General features: G+C 49.8%; 1 protein-coding gene across 1 annotated transcript in view; it reads right to left on the minus strand.

The window, feature by feature from the left end:
* Positions 1 to 14412, minus strand: part of CSMD2 (CUB and Sushi multiple domains 2) — a 283577-nt gene that overhangs the window by 62723 nt on the left and 206442 nt on the right. The window contains exons 27-35 of the mRNA XM_077788452.1: positions 14016 to 14218; positions 12111 to 12302; positions 8832 to 8970; positions 7393 to 7580; positions 5501 to 5695; positions 4648 to 4764; positions 3369 to 3482; positions 3132 to 3227; positions 811 to 1014 (exon numbers count right to left, since the gene is read on the minus strand). Coding sequence (XP_077644578.1) covers positions 811 to 1014; positions 3132 to 3227; positions 3369 to 3482; positions 4648 to 4764; positions 5501 to 5695; positions 7393 to 7580; positions 8832 to 8970; positions 12111 to 12302; positions 14016 to 14218 — 1448 coding nt within the window. The remainder of the gene's footprint in view (positions 1 to 810; positions 1015 to 3131; positions 3228 to 3368; positions 3483 to 4647; positions 4765 to 5500; positions 5696 to 7392; positions 7581 to 8831; positions 8971 to 12110; positions 12303 to 14015; positions 14219 to 14412) is intronic.

Consider the following 14412-nt stretch of genomic DNA (forward strand, 5'->3'; position numbering starts at 1 on the left):
AACACAAAGCAATGGATTGTTTACAGAACGCTGTGTGAGAAAGTTCTCTACAAGAATGTAAACTCAGAAGGCTTTAGAAAATCCTAAGAATCAGGGTGACACCCAACAGTGACACAACACCGCTCCCAAGGACACAACACCACTCCCAAGGACACAACACCGCTCCCAACAGAGACAGAACACTGCTCCCAACAGAGACACAACACCACTCCCAACGACACACCACTCCCAATGACACAACACCACTCCCAACAGTGACACAACACCGCTCCCAACAGAGACAGAACACTGCTCCCAACAGAGACACAACACCACTCCCAACGACACACCACTCCCAATGACACAACACCACTCCCAACAGTGACACAACACCGCTCCCAATGACACAACACCGCTCCCAACAGTGACACAACACCACTCCCAACAGTGACACAACACCACTCCCAATGACACAACACCGCTCCCAACAGAGACACAACACTGCTCCCAAGGACACAACACCACTCCCAATGATACAACACCGCTCTCAACAGAGACACAACACCGCTTCCAACAGAGACACAACACCGCTCCCAATGATACAACACTGCTCCCAACAGAGACAAAACACTGCTCCAAACAGAGACACAACACTGCTCCCAATGAAACAACACTGCTCCCAATGACACAACACTGCTCCCAATGACACAACACCGCTCCCAATGACACAACACCGCTCCCAATGACACAACACCGCTCCCAACAGAGACACAACACCGCTCCCAAGGACACAACACCCCGTTCCCACCTCCCTGCCCCGGTGCCACCTACCCACGCAGGTGGGGACGGAGGAGTTCCACTGTGCCAGGGCCCCGGGCATGGCCAGGCACTGGATGGCCGGGGAGCCTCGCAGGCCGTAGCCGGGGCTGCACTCGAAGCGCACCACGGCGCCCACGGCGAAGTCGCTGCCCAGGCGCCGGCCGTGCCTCGGCTCCGGCACCGAGCTGCACTGCGTGGCGCTGGTGCGGGGCACGGCTGCCGGCAGCGGGGGAAGGCAGACACAACAGTTAGTGCTGGGAGTCAAGATTCATCATTTTTGCACCAAAATCCCCCAGTTACACCGAGTTCACACCGAAAATTATCATCCCGGAGTTATTTTGTATTATCCCCGGGAATTCGTTATCCCTGAGTTTACACCGAAACCCCAAGGAGGTGTTGGATGCAGACTCCACACAAGGAGAGTGCTGGAAAATTGGGAAAAATGAGCAGTGAGGAGACTTCACTGCCCTCAAACTTTGACTACTCATGTGTGAACCCTCTCCCTTTCTCCCCAAATTGACTGATTGTACCTAAAAAACTGAAGTACTGGGGCTGAATCCAAACTTGGCCATTGACTGATTGTACCTAAACCCCAAAGTGTTTAAACCCCAAAGAGGGGCTGAATCCAAACATGACCATTGTTCAACTGTACCTAAATCCCAAAGTATCTAAACCCCAAGGAGGTGTTGGATGCAAACTTTACTGTTGATTGATTGTACCTAAAAACCTGAAGTATTGAGGCTGAATCCAAACTTAGCCATTGATTGATTGTACCTAAATCCCAAAGTGTTTAAACCCCAAAGAGGGGCTGAATTCAAACTTGGCCATTGGCAATTGTACCTAAAATCTTCAAGTATTGGGTCTGGATCCAAATGCAATCACTGACTGTTTGTACCTAAACCTCAAAGTATCTAAATCACGAAGAAAGGATGAATCCAAGCAGAACCATGGCCTGATTTTATCTAAATCCCAAAGACTGGCTAAATCCAAGCATTGCACTTTAATATCTTTGAGTTTTTTTCCCAACTTTAATGATTTAATGATTTTATACCTGAAATAAAAACATCTGGGACATCCAGAACCCTCCCACTGCCTTCCTCCAGAGAACTTTCCCCACATCTAAAGGTTGTTTTTACCCAGGGGAACCAAAGGATTTGGCAGTGGCTTCCCAAAAAGTTGTTTTGTCACCCAATGCAGGAGCCTCCGTGGAGAACCCTTTGGGTTCCTCAGCTCCCTGGGCCTCATGGCCACGAAGGAACAGAAATTGGGAAAAAATCTTCTTTGGACAAGAGAGAAAAGGGGGATTTAGGCTGTGATGGTGCTGAAATTATTGGTATTCCTGTTGAGTACTGGGAATTACAGCCAAAGACAGGAATGAGTCTGGCAGATAAGTGAGGAGAAAAACTCATCAAAAAAACAGGAATATTTCCAAGGAAGAATTCAATTAATATTTTCCTCTGAGTTTCTTTAAATTTATGAGTGTTTAGCTAATTAGAGTCTGGCCAGGCAGATCCAAATCAGGATCGCCCTTTTCCCCTTGCTTCCCGTGCAGCTCCTGCAGAAGGGAGGAGGAAAATTTCCCTGGTTTCATCAAAACCTTTGCTCTGCTGAGCTCTTTGAAGATTACAGTCACAACCACGGCTGTTTCACACTCATTAGGCAGGAATTCAAGAGAACAGATCTCTGACTACTCCAAAATCCAAACCATGCTTTGCTTCACCCCTGGAGAAGGCTCAGGTCGTGCCAGTGTCTGTCCCCTCTTTGCAGCTAGAGCCTGGATGTTCCCACAGATAACTCCAGGGAGCAGGTGGGTGAGAAATCCCTTCTGCTTTCCCACTGTTCCATGCATCATTTGTTATTTACTCCCATAAAATCCCTGAGTTGTTCTCGCCCAGTGCAGCACAAAGCTGTTCCTGAAAGGATCAAGGGGCAGGAGTGTGACAGCCCCGAGCCTGTGACACGCACAGAGGGAGGATTTCCGAGCTGCCAGACGGGATTTCAGCTGCTTACACCCAGCAGAGTGCTAAAAATGCCACTGGGAAGAATTGCTGTGGGATAAATCTCCAAATTCCCTGCGTGACTCCGGGCATGATGCCGGGATGGGGCTGATGGTAATCCTGGGATGTGCAGGGTTCAGGCTGAGTGGGAATGAAAGGACAGAATACAAAGTACCCACAGCAGCCAGACAGCCCTGCCAGAGCTCTGCTCCCAGAGGAATCCTCATTTCCTGTGATATTCCCTGCTCAGAATCCCCAGAAACCAAAAGCAGCTCAGGACACTCAGGACACCCCGAGAGCGACCTGAGGACACTTCCAGAACACACCTGAACTCACCTTGGTAGACAAAATGAAAACCTTTGGCTGTGGATTGACCCTTGGAGCTGAATTTGATGAGGATCTGGTTGGTGGTGGCCAATGGCAGAGATTCCCCTGGATGGGGAGGAGGGAAAACGGGAGAGACAGAGGTGAAGGAACGAGCCACAGGGAGCAGGGGCTGGGTGTCAGCTGTGACAAAGCTGCGTTTCCCAGCAGGGACAGGGACAGGGACAGGGACAGGGAGCAGCTCCCTACCTGAGTGAGAGCCTGAGAGGGAGCTGAGCAGCCGTGAGTGCTGCGTGGGGCCATCGTGCACCTCCACCACGTCATTGAGCGCCGTCTGGAAAAAGGCAAACTGCCCGAAGAGCACTGCGGGGACAGGGACAGGGACAGGGCTGGCACCGGCCACTGCTGTCCCCAGAGTCACCACGCTGCTGTCCCCAGAGTCATCACACTGCTGTCCCCAGAGTCACCATGCTGATGTCCCCAGAGTCATGACACTTCTGTCCCCAGTGTCACCACATTGCTGTCCCACTGCTGTCCCCAGAGTCAGCACACTGCTGTCCCCAGAATCACCACATTGCTGTCCCCACATTGCTGTCCCCAGTGTCACCACATTGCTGTCCCCAGTGTCATCACACTGCTGTCCCCATTGTCCCCACACTGCTGTCCCCACATTGCTGTCCCCATTGTCACCACACTGTCCCCCCACTGCTGTCCTCATGGTCACCACACCATCATCCCCACTGCTGTCCCCACTCAATCCCAGAGCTGCCCCCACTGCCATCCCCCTGCCACCGTACTGCCATCCCACTGCTGTCCCATTCTGTCCCCACTGCCATCCCACTGCTGCTCCATTCTGTCCCCACTGCCATCCCACTGCTGCCCATTCTGTCCCCACTGATGACCCCACTGCTGTCCCCACACTGCCAGCCCACAGAGCCAAAGCATTTCCATGGAATCACAGAATCCCCTGAGCTGGAACAGACCCCAAGAACCACCGAGTCCAGCCCCTGGCCCTGCCCAGGACCCCCCCACAGGATTCCCAGCATTCCAAACTGGGATCTATTTTCCCAGCACAACCTTTGCCCCATGTTTCAGCTGCCTTTATTCCAGCCAGGGACAAGGGCTGAGTGACAGCCTGGAAAAATGGGAGCCCTTTATTTATCCCAAATTCCAGAGGCAGCACCAGCCTCCCCCGGGTTCGTTGCCACGACATTTTCCCACTGATTTCCAGCCCACTGGGAATTTTCTGTGATTCATCCCCTTTCCCTGCCTACGGAACACGAGGTGCAGAATTCCACTGAGGAACAATAATTATTAATTAGGTGTAATTGGCTCCCATTGGGTTGAGCTTTGGACAAAACCTGGACAAATCCAGAATTTTCTCTGACTCCAGCACAAAGAGCACCCAACAGCATCACTCCCATCTGCCCTATCTCCATTCTGGATGCACTCATAAAAATTCATCATTAAAAACCCAGCAAATAAGAGCTGCAAGATGAGAATCCCATAAAAATTCCAAGCGTGGTACCATAGTCCTTGGGCACGACGATGGAGTACAGGCACACCTGGCCACTGGTGTAGTTTTGGGGATAATTTGGGGACAGGACCACTCCATCTGAGCCTGTGTACTGCCCTCCACAGGGAGCTGCAAGGGAAAAGATCATGGAGCATCCCTGGAGCCTGGAAATGTCCCCAGCCACCATTCCCTGCTCCAGGTGCTGCTCCCTGAAAGTTCTCATTGGAAAAATCAGGTTTATCCCACCCCGAGTTCCTGCTGGCTCCACCTGGAATTATCAAACACTAATTAATTTGGGATTTGATAATGTTCCCCACCTCACAGCTGGGAATGAGCTCCTTTTCCCACCTTTCCTCATTTTTCCCTGCCAGAGCCTTCCCAAATTGGGGATTTCATTCCTTCCCCCCACCAGCTGCCTCTTGATTCCCTCCTCAGCTCAAGTTTGACTGCAAACCATGAAGTTAGAAAAGAAAATAAAACAACCACAGAGAAAACCTAAGAAAAAAACCCCCTTGTTTTGTCACTGAGCTCTGCCCCTGCTCAGGAACACCCAAAATTGAGGGTTTGGATTAGCAAGGATCAGGTTGAGCCAGGGTTTAAGTGGATTCCTGACTCCTGCCCTGGGCCAGGCACTCGGGATGTGTCAGGCACTGAATCAGCCATGTCCAGTTTCCCATTTATCTCCAAAAAAACCTCAAAAAAACCTCCCAGAAACCAGCTGAAAAACCATGAAAATCAATTCCTGGCAAAACCCCTAAAAAAATGATGGAAAACCAGAGAGAACCCCTCTAAATTAACACCCAGTTTTCCACGGGTGACGCGTCGAGGGATCCGGCTCCGGGCAGATCCTTCCCGTGGGATTTACCTGTACAGGTGGGACGAGGCTTGTTCCAGGTGGGTTTTCCATCCCCTCCCATGACACAGGTGAGGGTGGGGCCCCCCTCGATGTCGTAGCCCCCATCACAGTAGAAGGTGATGGTGGAGCCCAGCTTCAGGTCCGTGCCCACCCTGGTGCCGTTCTTGATGGACCCCGGGTCAAAGCAGGACTCCCGGGGGTTCTCTGCAGGGAAAGAATTCCCAGGATCTTTATTCCTCTGGCACAGCTCCTCTGCTGTTTTGAGCAGTGAAATGGGAGATTTTTTAGGGTTTTGGGATTTTTTTTTTCCCACCTGGCAATCTGTGGGATTTTCACAAGGACTGGCACCGTTTGCAGGGTCTGGATTTGGGATTTGTTTGTTTTTTTTTTTCCCACCTGGGAATCTGTGGGATTTTCACAAGGACTGTCACCATTTGCAGGGTCTGGATTTGGGATTTGGTTTGGATTCTGGCTTCTCCAGACCATCCTGTGGAGCACTGGGAGAAGGGAGGCTCCAGATCCCACACCCAAAATCCAAGCAGTAAGGAAAAACTTTGATTTCACACAATCCCAGGATTGCTGAGGCCGGAAAATCCCTTCAGGATCATCAAGTCCAAGACGTGACCCATCCCCACCTTGTCACCGAGTGCCACAAGGACAAATCATATTTGAGATGGGGAGGCCCTGGCACAGGGAAATCGTGGATTCCTCATCCCTGGAAGTGTCCAAAGCCAGGCTGGATGGACCCGGGAGCAATCTGGGATAGTGGAAGTGTCCCTGCCTATGGAGCTGGGTGGGTTTTAAGGTCCTTTCCAACCCAAACCAGTCTGGGATTTCCTCATTTATTCCTTGGACACCTCCAGGGGTGAGGATTCCACCCCTTCCAAGGTCTGACACCTTTCCATGCAGAAATTCCTGCTGATGTCCAACCTGAGCCTCCCCTGGCACAACTGGAGGCTGCTCCCTCTCATCCTGTCCCTGTTCCCTGGGAGCAGAGGCCAAACCCCACCTTGCTCCACCCTCCTGGCAGGTAGAGAATAAAAAATTCTCTGCCCTGCAGAGTTTAAAATCCCATTTCCACATAAAAATTCCAGGGAACACTAGAGAGCTGTCAGGACTTAGATATTTCTTTCCTTCTTCTTCTAACAGCTTTTTTTTGTTGTTGGTTTTTTTTTCCCCTCTTTCTCTTATTTTTTTCCTGCCTGCAATATAATTAGAGGCTTTGATTAATCCAGCTCTTTTGTCATTTGGAAATTGCTCATTAAAGATGAGGGCTTTTCTGAGAGCAGTGGCTCTGGGAACAATTCAAGTGTGCTTAAGCATTAAATCAGGGGCTCTCAGATTTTGGGGAAGGTGTGGAAGGAGAAACTGTAAAGCCCACAGGTCTGGCTTTTTCTTCTCTGCACCAAAAATCAGGTGATGCCACAGCAGCTGCACCAGGTGATCCAAGTGGATGGGGTACAAGAGGATGGGATTTTTTTTTTCCCCCAGAGCACCAATTCTCTGTTTTGGGAGCCACAGATTGGTCAATCCCCACTGCCCATCACACATTTGCATCCTCAGCCTTTAAATCCTGAAATCCTGGCTTCTCCTGGGCTCAGTGGCGTCTTGATGCACAAATTTTGGGTATTTTGAGCACCACTTTTCCTCTTTTCCTGTTTCACTCCATCCATCTTCACCTCCCTCTCTCCTCCCACTGCTTTGGACACCCTCCCTCCCTCCCTTTCTCCACCCTCTGCTTCGGGGGTGGCAAAACACCAGAATTTCCCCTGGGAGGAGTTTTCCACAGCATCTAGAGCCTCTCCTAATGAGAGATTGCTCCAATAAAGTGGGATAACCTGGGAATAAGCCCAGGGACAGCCCCAGGTGGCTGCTGGGCCAGGTGTGCCCCCAGCCCTCACCTGTGTACTCGATGACGAAGCCGGCGTTGCTGACGGAGGCGTCGCTCCGGAACGCCAGGAAAAGGCTGTTGCTGCTGCTCTCGATCCTTTCTGGGAGCTGGGAGCCATAAAAACTCCCAATCAGGGGGCTCAGGGAGTCAGGCCCGTCGTAGATGTGCAGGAAATCATAGCCAGGCTCCAGGCTGAAGCTGCAAAAGCAAAAGAGGAGGGCTTGGAGTGGGGACACGTCCCTGGAGAGCTCCGGGTTGAGGTGCTGGGATGTGGAACCCCAGGGAAGGGACTGGCTGCTCCTGCTGCAAAGTTCTGCCAAGCTGGACATTCCTGCCAGCTGCTCCTGCTCCAAAATCCTGCCTGGCAGAGGACACTGCTGCTTCCATCCCACGGGTGAGGAGTGCAGGAATGGGGATGGAGTCAAGAGACAGAGCCGGAGCTGCTGCAGGGATTGCTGCAGCCCAGCATGTTCTCTGTATCAAAGAGGAGCTGCATTAAATCAGGGACTCTCAGATTTTGGGGAAGGTGTGGAAGGAGAAACTGTAAAGCCCACAGGTCTGGCTTTTGCTTCTCTGCACCAAAAATCAGGTGATGCCATGGTTTCCTGTCCACAGCAGCTGCACCAGGTGATCCAAGTGAATGGTGTACAAAAGGATGTGGAATATGAGCATCACCCCCCAAAAAAACCTCTGGGAACAGATTATCCAGGGGCATGGGACAGTTCTAACAGCCTTGGGTTGGTTCCTTCCCAGAGTTCAGACATCCACACCTGGGTGATCTCTCCCTGCTTTGTGTCCCCAGGGCCACAGCCCCCAACCCTTGTGTGTGGGAATCCAGAATTTCCCTCTGGCTGCCCTGGGACCCTGGCAGGGGTCAGGAACCCCCCTGGACAGAGCCCCCAGAGACACTGGCTGTGATCTCTGTCCATGGAAAAGAGTTTTCAATCTTACAGGATGAATTACCAGCTCTGAGTGTTTGATATCAGTAATAATTCAGTGTGGCATGGGTGCAAAAGTAAAATTTTAGGATTCTAGATGAGGGGTCCAAAGGGCACAAGCTGGAGGAAATTGGGTGTGCCTTGTCCTTTTTCTCCTTCTTCATGCCCTCCATGTCTCACTGTGGTGTTGGCATTTTTCTGTTGGTTCAGGCTGGGGACACACTGTCCAACGTAGGTGACAGATATTGGCACGTTCTTGTAAATCCAGCCCAGGGAGTTTCTGGTATTTAATGTTTGTAACATCCCACTGAGGGCAGAGCCCCACACGCTGCCCTGCAAAAGAAACCTGCGGCAGGGTGGCAGAACATGTAATAAATAAACAAAAATCAACAACCCTAAAAACCAGCACAGACAAACTATAACTTCTTCTTCAGCAACAAGGCAAAAAGACGAAAGCTTTTTCCAATCTCATAATCAGCAATAGCACAAATCCCAAGCCTTGTGTACTCACACGTTGAACACCAGGGCAATGACGTAGTCAGGGGACACCGTCAGCTTCCAGTCGCACTCCTTCCCCGGGGGATACGGCTCCGGGTACTGCGGGGACAGGATCACCCCAGCCGGGCCCGTCAGGGTCCCGCCACACGGAGCTGCAGGAAAAGCACCGCGGGTGATGAGGCTTTGGAGCACCGAGACTCCCGGGGCAGCAAATGGGAGTGTGAAACACGCCAGTTGCTTGGTTGTTAAGATTTTAAAAATAACAAAATGGTTATAAAAATAGTAATACAATTAGAGTAATAAAGTTTAGAGTTAGGACAGTTACAAGGCAATAAAAAGTAAAGAATTATGGATGTCCGGATGCTCTCAGACACTCAGTCACAACAAGCATCCCTTGTGAACAAAGGAATAACCTTAAAAGCAACAGCCTGTTGCATATTCATATATCTCATACATGATGCATAAATTCCTTACAAATTTAGAACTTTTCTGGATTTTGTCAACTTCTTCCCCTTAATCGTGGTGGTTCCATAAAGATGGAGAGAAGGTGGAAAAATGTTTGTCTTTTCTGATAAGGAGGATGGAACTCTATGGGCCCCAAGTCACTGCCATCTCTCTGTGAAGTTTCTTGATTATCTCATCTCTTGCTTGAGTTAATAAAAAAATTCTACATCACAGAGTTTCTATTTCAACGTTATGTTGTAACCTAAAACTATATTTAACATACTACTTAACAGAATTAATACAGCACAACTTTCCAACATTACACATATACTATTCATCGTAACATCTGCGAAAAGCCAATCATAAATTATGCATTTTTCACAGGGAAGCAGGAATGGAAAAAGATGGAGATGTGACAGACAGAGAGGCTTGAGATAGCACAGAATCCCGGGATATTTTAGTGGGAAGCGACCCTGGGGCTCACGGGTGGCATGAGGCTGTGGTGGCTCTGTCATTCCACAGGGGACAAACAGAGCTCTGGGTGCCACCAGCACCTTCCTAAAACCTGAAAATGAGGAGCCAGGAGGAGAGGGAGGGAGATCTTCCACTTTTCTGCTGCATTTATGGAACTCCCTGTCAAGGCCTGTTCGCTTGTAACGAGGTGAAAACACGTCTGGGCCTAAATGGCTCGGTCATGTTTACTCCACTTCCCAGCACATTAAATGCCAAGCTGATTGAAAAATCAATTTTTACTTTTTTTAAGGCTCAAAGTGCCTGCTTGTGTTTCTCTACCGTGGCAAAACATGAGTGATATTTTTTCCTGTCGGTTTTTGCTGCAGGCTCCTTGTGAGGGCTCCGAGATTTCCCAGATCGACCCTCATGTATTTGGGATGGGGTGAGAGGAAGGGGGTCTGAAAATGATGGGATAAATCTTGGAAGGATCTTCCATGAAGGAGTGAGCACGTGGGATTATCCTGTGGGCTTTGATAAAGAAAAACATCCAGAAAAATATCAGGTAAAACCCAGTGGGGATGGACTAGAAATGTCATAGTAGGGATAAGAGACCTTCTCAAAGTCCAAGAATGGAGAAATGCTTTCCTTCTGGGACACACCAGGAAACCACAGCACAGATATGGAAAATTTGGCTGAAGGTCTCCCAAAAATACCTTGGAATAACCACCGACTCTCCAACATTTGGGATGGGATGAGAGCAAGGAGAGCACAGCTTGGGAGGGGGGGTCTGACAGCAGCTACAGAGTGGGAAATGAGCTGGGGTGGGACAAAAATTATGGGATAAATCTTGGAAGGAATTTCCATCAAGGAATGAGCACATGGGATTGTCCTGTGGGCTTTGATAAAGAAAAATAGCAGGAAAAACCCAGTGGGGCTGGTCTAGAAATATCCAAATAGAGATTAGAGACTCTTTTCCAAAGCTTTGAAACAACTTCTCCACCCAAGTCCAGACTCAGGCACAGAGAACTTTTGTTCCTCTGGGACACACCAGGAAATCATAGCACAGACATGGAAAATTTGGCAGAAAGTCTCCCAAAAATGCCTTGGAAGAACCCACCAGCATCTCTTTGTGCCCATTCACCCTAATTTGAACCCCAAGGGTGTTTCCCCTCCCAGACTGCAATGTCAGGGGAAAACTCCGAAGAAACCGAAATCTAAGGACTCATTTTTGAAAAGCCTGAGGGAGACAAGTGTTCAACACCCTCGGATTCCTTTGAAAATCCCACCCAGAGTCTCCAAAGATTTGAAGCAGGAGCTGGACCCAGCCAGCGCTGCCTGGGATGGGGAGGGATGCAGACTTCAAATGGCCCAAACCTCCCGGGGTTCTCCCAGCCCGGATTGTTTGGCAGTTGTGCCACAAAGAGGGGAAAACACATTTGAAATGCTAAATACCCCAAATCAGCCCTAAATTTAACACTGAATTTTCCCAGTTTAGCTCCAACCAAGCTGCCTCTCCCCCAGTTACTGATATTTCACTGATTCTTCCTCCAAATCCTTTGTCACTTTATGTTAAAACTGGATTAAAAATAAACTATAAACAATTGAAGTATAATTTGAAGTATTAGAAAATCAGCTTTTTTTATCACAGCTCTGCAGATCTGAAGGGTATTTTAAAAATATTTCTTAATTTTTTAAGATGGGTGGGGTGAAATTTTACAATAGGGTTCAAGACATGGATCTGTGTCCATGGATTTGGGACATGGAGCTGTATCCATGGATTCAAGACATGGATTTGTGCCTATGGATTTAGGACATGGAGCTGTGTCCATGGTTTCAAGACATAGATTTGTGTCTATGGATTTAGGACATGGAGCTGTATCCATGGATTCAAGACATGGATTTGTGCCTATGGATTCAGGACATGGAGCTGTGTCCATGGGTTTAGAACATGGATCTGTGTCCATGGATTCAGGACATGGATCTGTGCCCATGGGTTTAGAACATGGATCTGTGTCCATAGATTCAGAACATGGATCTGTGTCCATGGGTTTAGAACATGGATCTGTGCCCATGGGTTTAGAACATGGATCTGTGTCCATGGATTCAGGACATGGATCTGTGCCCATGGGTTTAGAACATGGATCTGTGCCCATGGATTCAGGACATGGATCTGTGTCCCTGTGCTCAGATCATGGATCTGTGTCCATGTACCCAGGACAGGACCCTTTGTCCATGAATTCAGGACAGAGCCCTGTGTCCCCGTGCCCAGGTCACAGATGTGTGTCCCCATGACCAGTCACAGATCTGTATCCCCATGCCCAGGTCACAGATGTGTGTCCCTGTGCCAGGACAGGGCTCTGTGTCCCCGTGCCCAGGTGTGTCCCCGTGCCCGTACCTGTGCAGGTGGGCGGGTCTGGCTGCCAGAAGAACCTGTTCTCGATCTGCACACAGGTGATCTGGGCCTCCCCTTGCAGGGCGTAGCCGGGGTTGCACTGGAAGGTGATGGAGTCCCCGGCCTCTTTGCTGTCCCCGCTCCGGCTCCCGTTCTGGGGGATTCCTGGGTCGTTGCAGGAGGTGGCTGTGGAAACTGAAGGGAATTAAGAGCACTCTTGAATAGCAATGTTTATTTAACACCAGCCTGCAGCACCAGCTGTCCTGAGGCTCTGTCCTTGCCCAGACATCCAGGCCGTGCCTTGTTCCCCCAGCATCCCCTGAAGTTCCCCCACACACAAAAAGTGCCTTTCCCTTTGCTCTGAGCATCTGCCACTCCAGCTGGGAAAGGCTCTGGGGACCAGCAAGTTCAAGAGCAGCACCCAGGGAGCTCTTTGATGTAGAATTGTGCAAATGCCTGTTTACTCCATCAGGCCAGACACCCACTGATTTTCCACGGTGTTTTTGGAGAGTTCTGTGCCAGGCACATGCTGCAAAATCAACTCAGCCACCAGCACTTCACGCTTTCCCCTGAGTGGCAGAGAAATTCAGCCTCAAGATCTGTGAAGCATCAAGCCTGACCTTTCAGAAATGTGTTTGTTTCCATTCCAGACTTGTTGCTGCCTCTCTTCGAGGTCTGAGATGTCCCCTGAGCTGGGGACAGGCGAAGCTTCGCTGCCGCCTGAGCTCAAGGTCTGCCAACAGCACAAGGATTTACCAGCAGGGAAAATCCTGGAGTAATAGGAGTTTTGTGAGCTTATCCACCTCATTAAAGCTCCCGAGATCCCAAAGTGGACAGGTCTGAGCTCAGGTCTGGCTGCTTAGTCACACCTGCTGAACAAAGGCTTTGAGCAGGAGCAGTCAATAAAGCCCAGCTCCAGATCAGGAGCTTATTTCCTGCTAAGTTGATGAGAGTCTGTTACACTCAGGCAGTTTAGAGAAAGCTGCTCTTGAAAGAGCCAGAGGAAATCCCTCTCTTTCTGTGCAGCTGGAGATAAGGAAGTTAACAGCCCAGGCTGGTCCTTCCTGGCAGCACGAGACACAAATCTGGCAAAAAACCCCAGGATGGCACTGCTGTGTTGGGTGACACAAAGCTCTGCCTCTGTCTGAGTCACCCCAAAGGTCTGAAACCCAGCAGAAATTCTCCCCAAAATGTTGGCTTGTTCCCCCAGCCAAGCAAAGCACCCTGGTCAGAAAGTTATGGAAAAAAATAACAAACTTGGGAAGATGTGTCAATGTGTCTCAGCCCAGGGAAAGTCACATCATCTCTCACCCAACCACTCCCTGTTTATTATCACTCCAAAACAACTGCACAAACCTGGGACACTGTAAATATTGGAATATATCACCCTAAATAATTGAAAAGAATGTGTTTGCAGGGCTGAGGTTTGGTTGGGGTTTTCCCTCTGGGTTTGGTAGGATTTTTCCCTCTGGGTTTGGTTGGGTTTTCCCTCTGGGTTTGGTTGGGGTTTTCCCTTGGGTTTTGGTTGGGATTTTCCCTTGGGGTTTGGTTGGTGTTTTCCCTCTGGGTGTGGCTGATTTTCCCTTGGGTTTTGGTTGGGTTTTTCCCTCTGGGTTTGGTTGGGTTTTTCCTCTGGGTTTGGTTGGATTTTTCTCTTGGGTTTGGTTGGATTTTTCTCTTGGGTTTGGTTGGATTTTTCTCTTGGGTTTGGTTGGGTTTTTCCTCTGGGTTTGGTTGGGTTTTTCCCTCTGGGTTTGGTTGGATTTTTCCCTTGGGTTTGGTTGGATTTTTCCCTCTGGGTTTGGTTGGATTTTTCCCTTGGGTTTGGTTGGATTTTTCCCTTGGGTTTTGGTTGGGGTTTTCCCTCTGCTTTTGGTGAGGTTTTTGAGGAACCCCTGCACATCCCACCTGAGAACTGGATGGCAAAGCCCTGTTTGCTGGTGAAGAAGTCGGTGTTGAACTGCAGGATGACAGAGTTGAAGGTGCTGTGGATGTCCCCAGGCAGCCCCGAGCCGCTCATCTCCTTCAGCAGGATCCCGTTCTCCACCGGCCCGTCCCAGATCCGCAGCACGTCATGGAACTCCTCGGTGTGGAAAACCATGAAGTGGAGCCTGTGGGGCAAAAAACACCTGGAATTCAGGCTGGAATGGGTTTGTGCCACATTCAGGCAGCCAGGCTCACATGGAATGTTTTGTCTCCTCTGGAATTCAGGCCTGGAATGGGTTTGTGCCACATTCAGGCAGCCAGGCTCACATGGAATGTTTTGTCTCCTCTGGAATTCAGGCCTGGAATGGGTTTGTGCCAC

Source organism: Lonchura striata, chromosome 26, assembly GCF_046129695.1.
Source record: "Lonchura striata isolate bLonStr1 chromosome 26, bLonStr1.mat, whole genome shotgun sequence".
NCBI classification, from domain to species: Eukaryota; Metazoa; Chordata; class Aves; order Passeriformes; family Estrildidae; genus Lonchura; species Lonchura striata.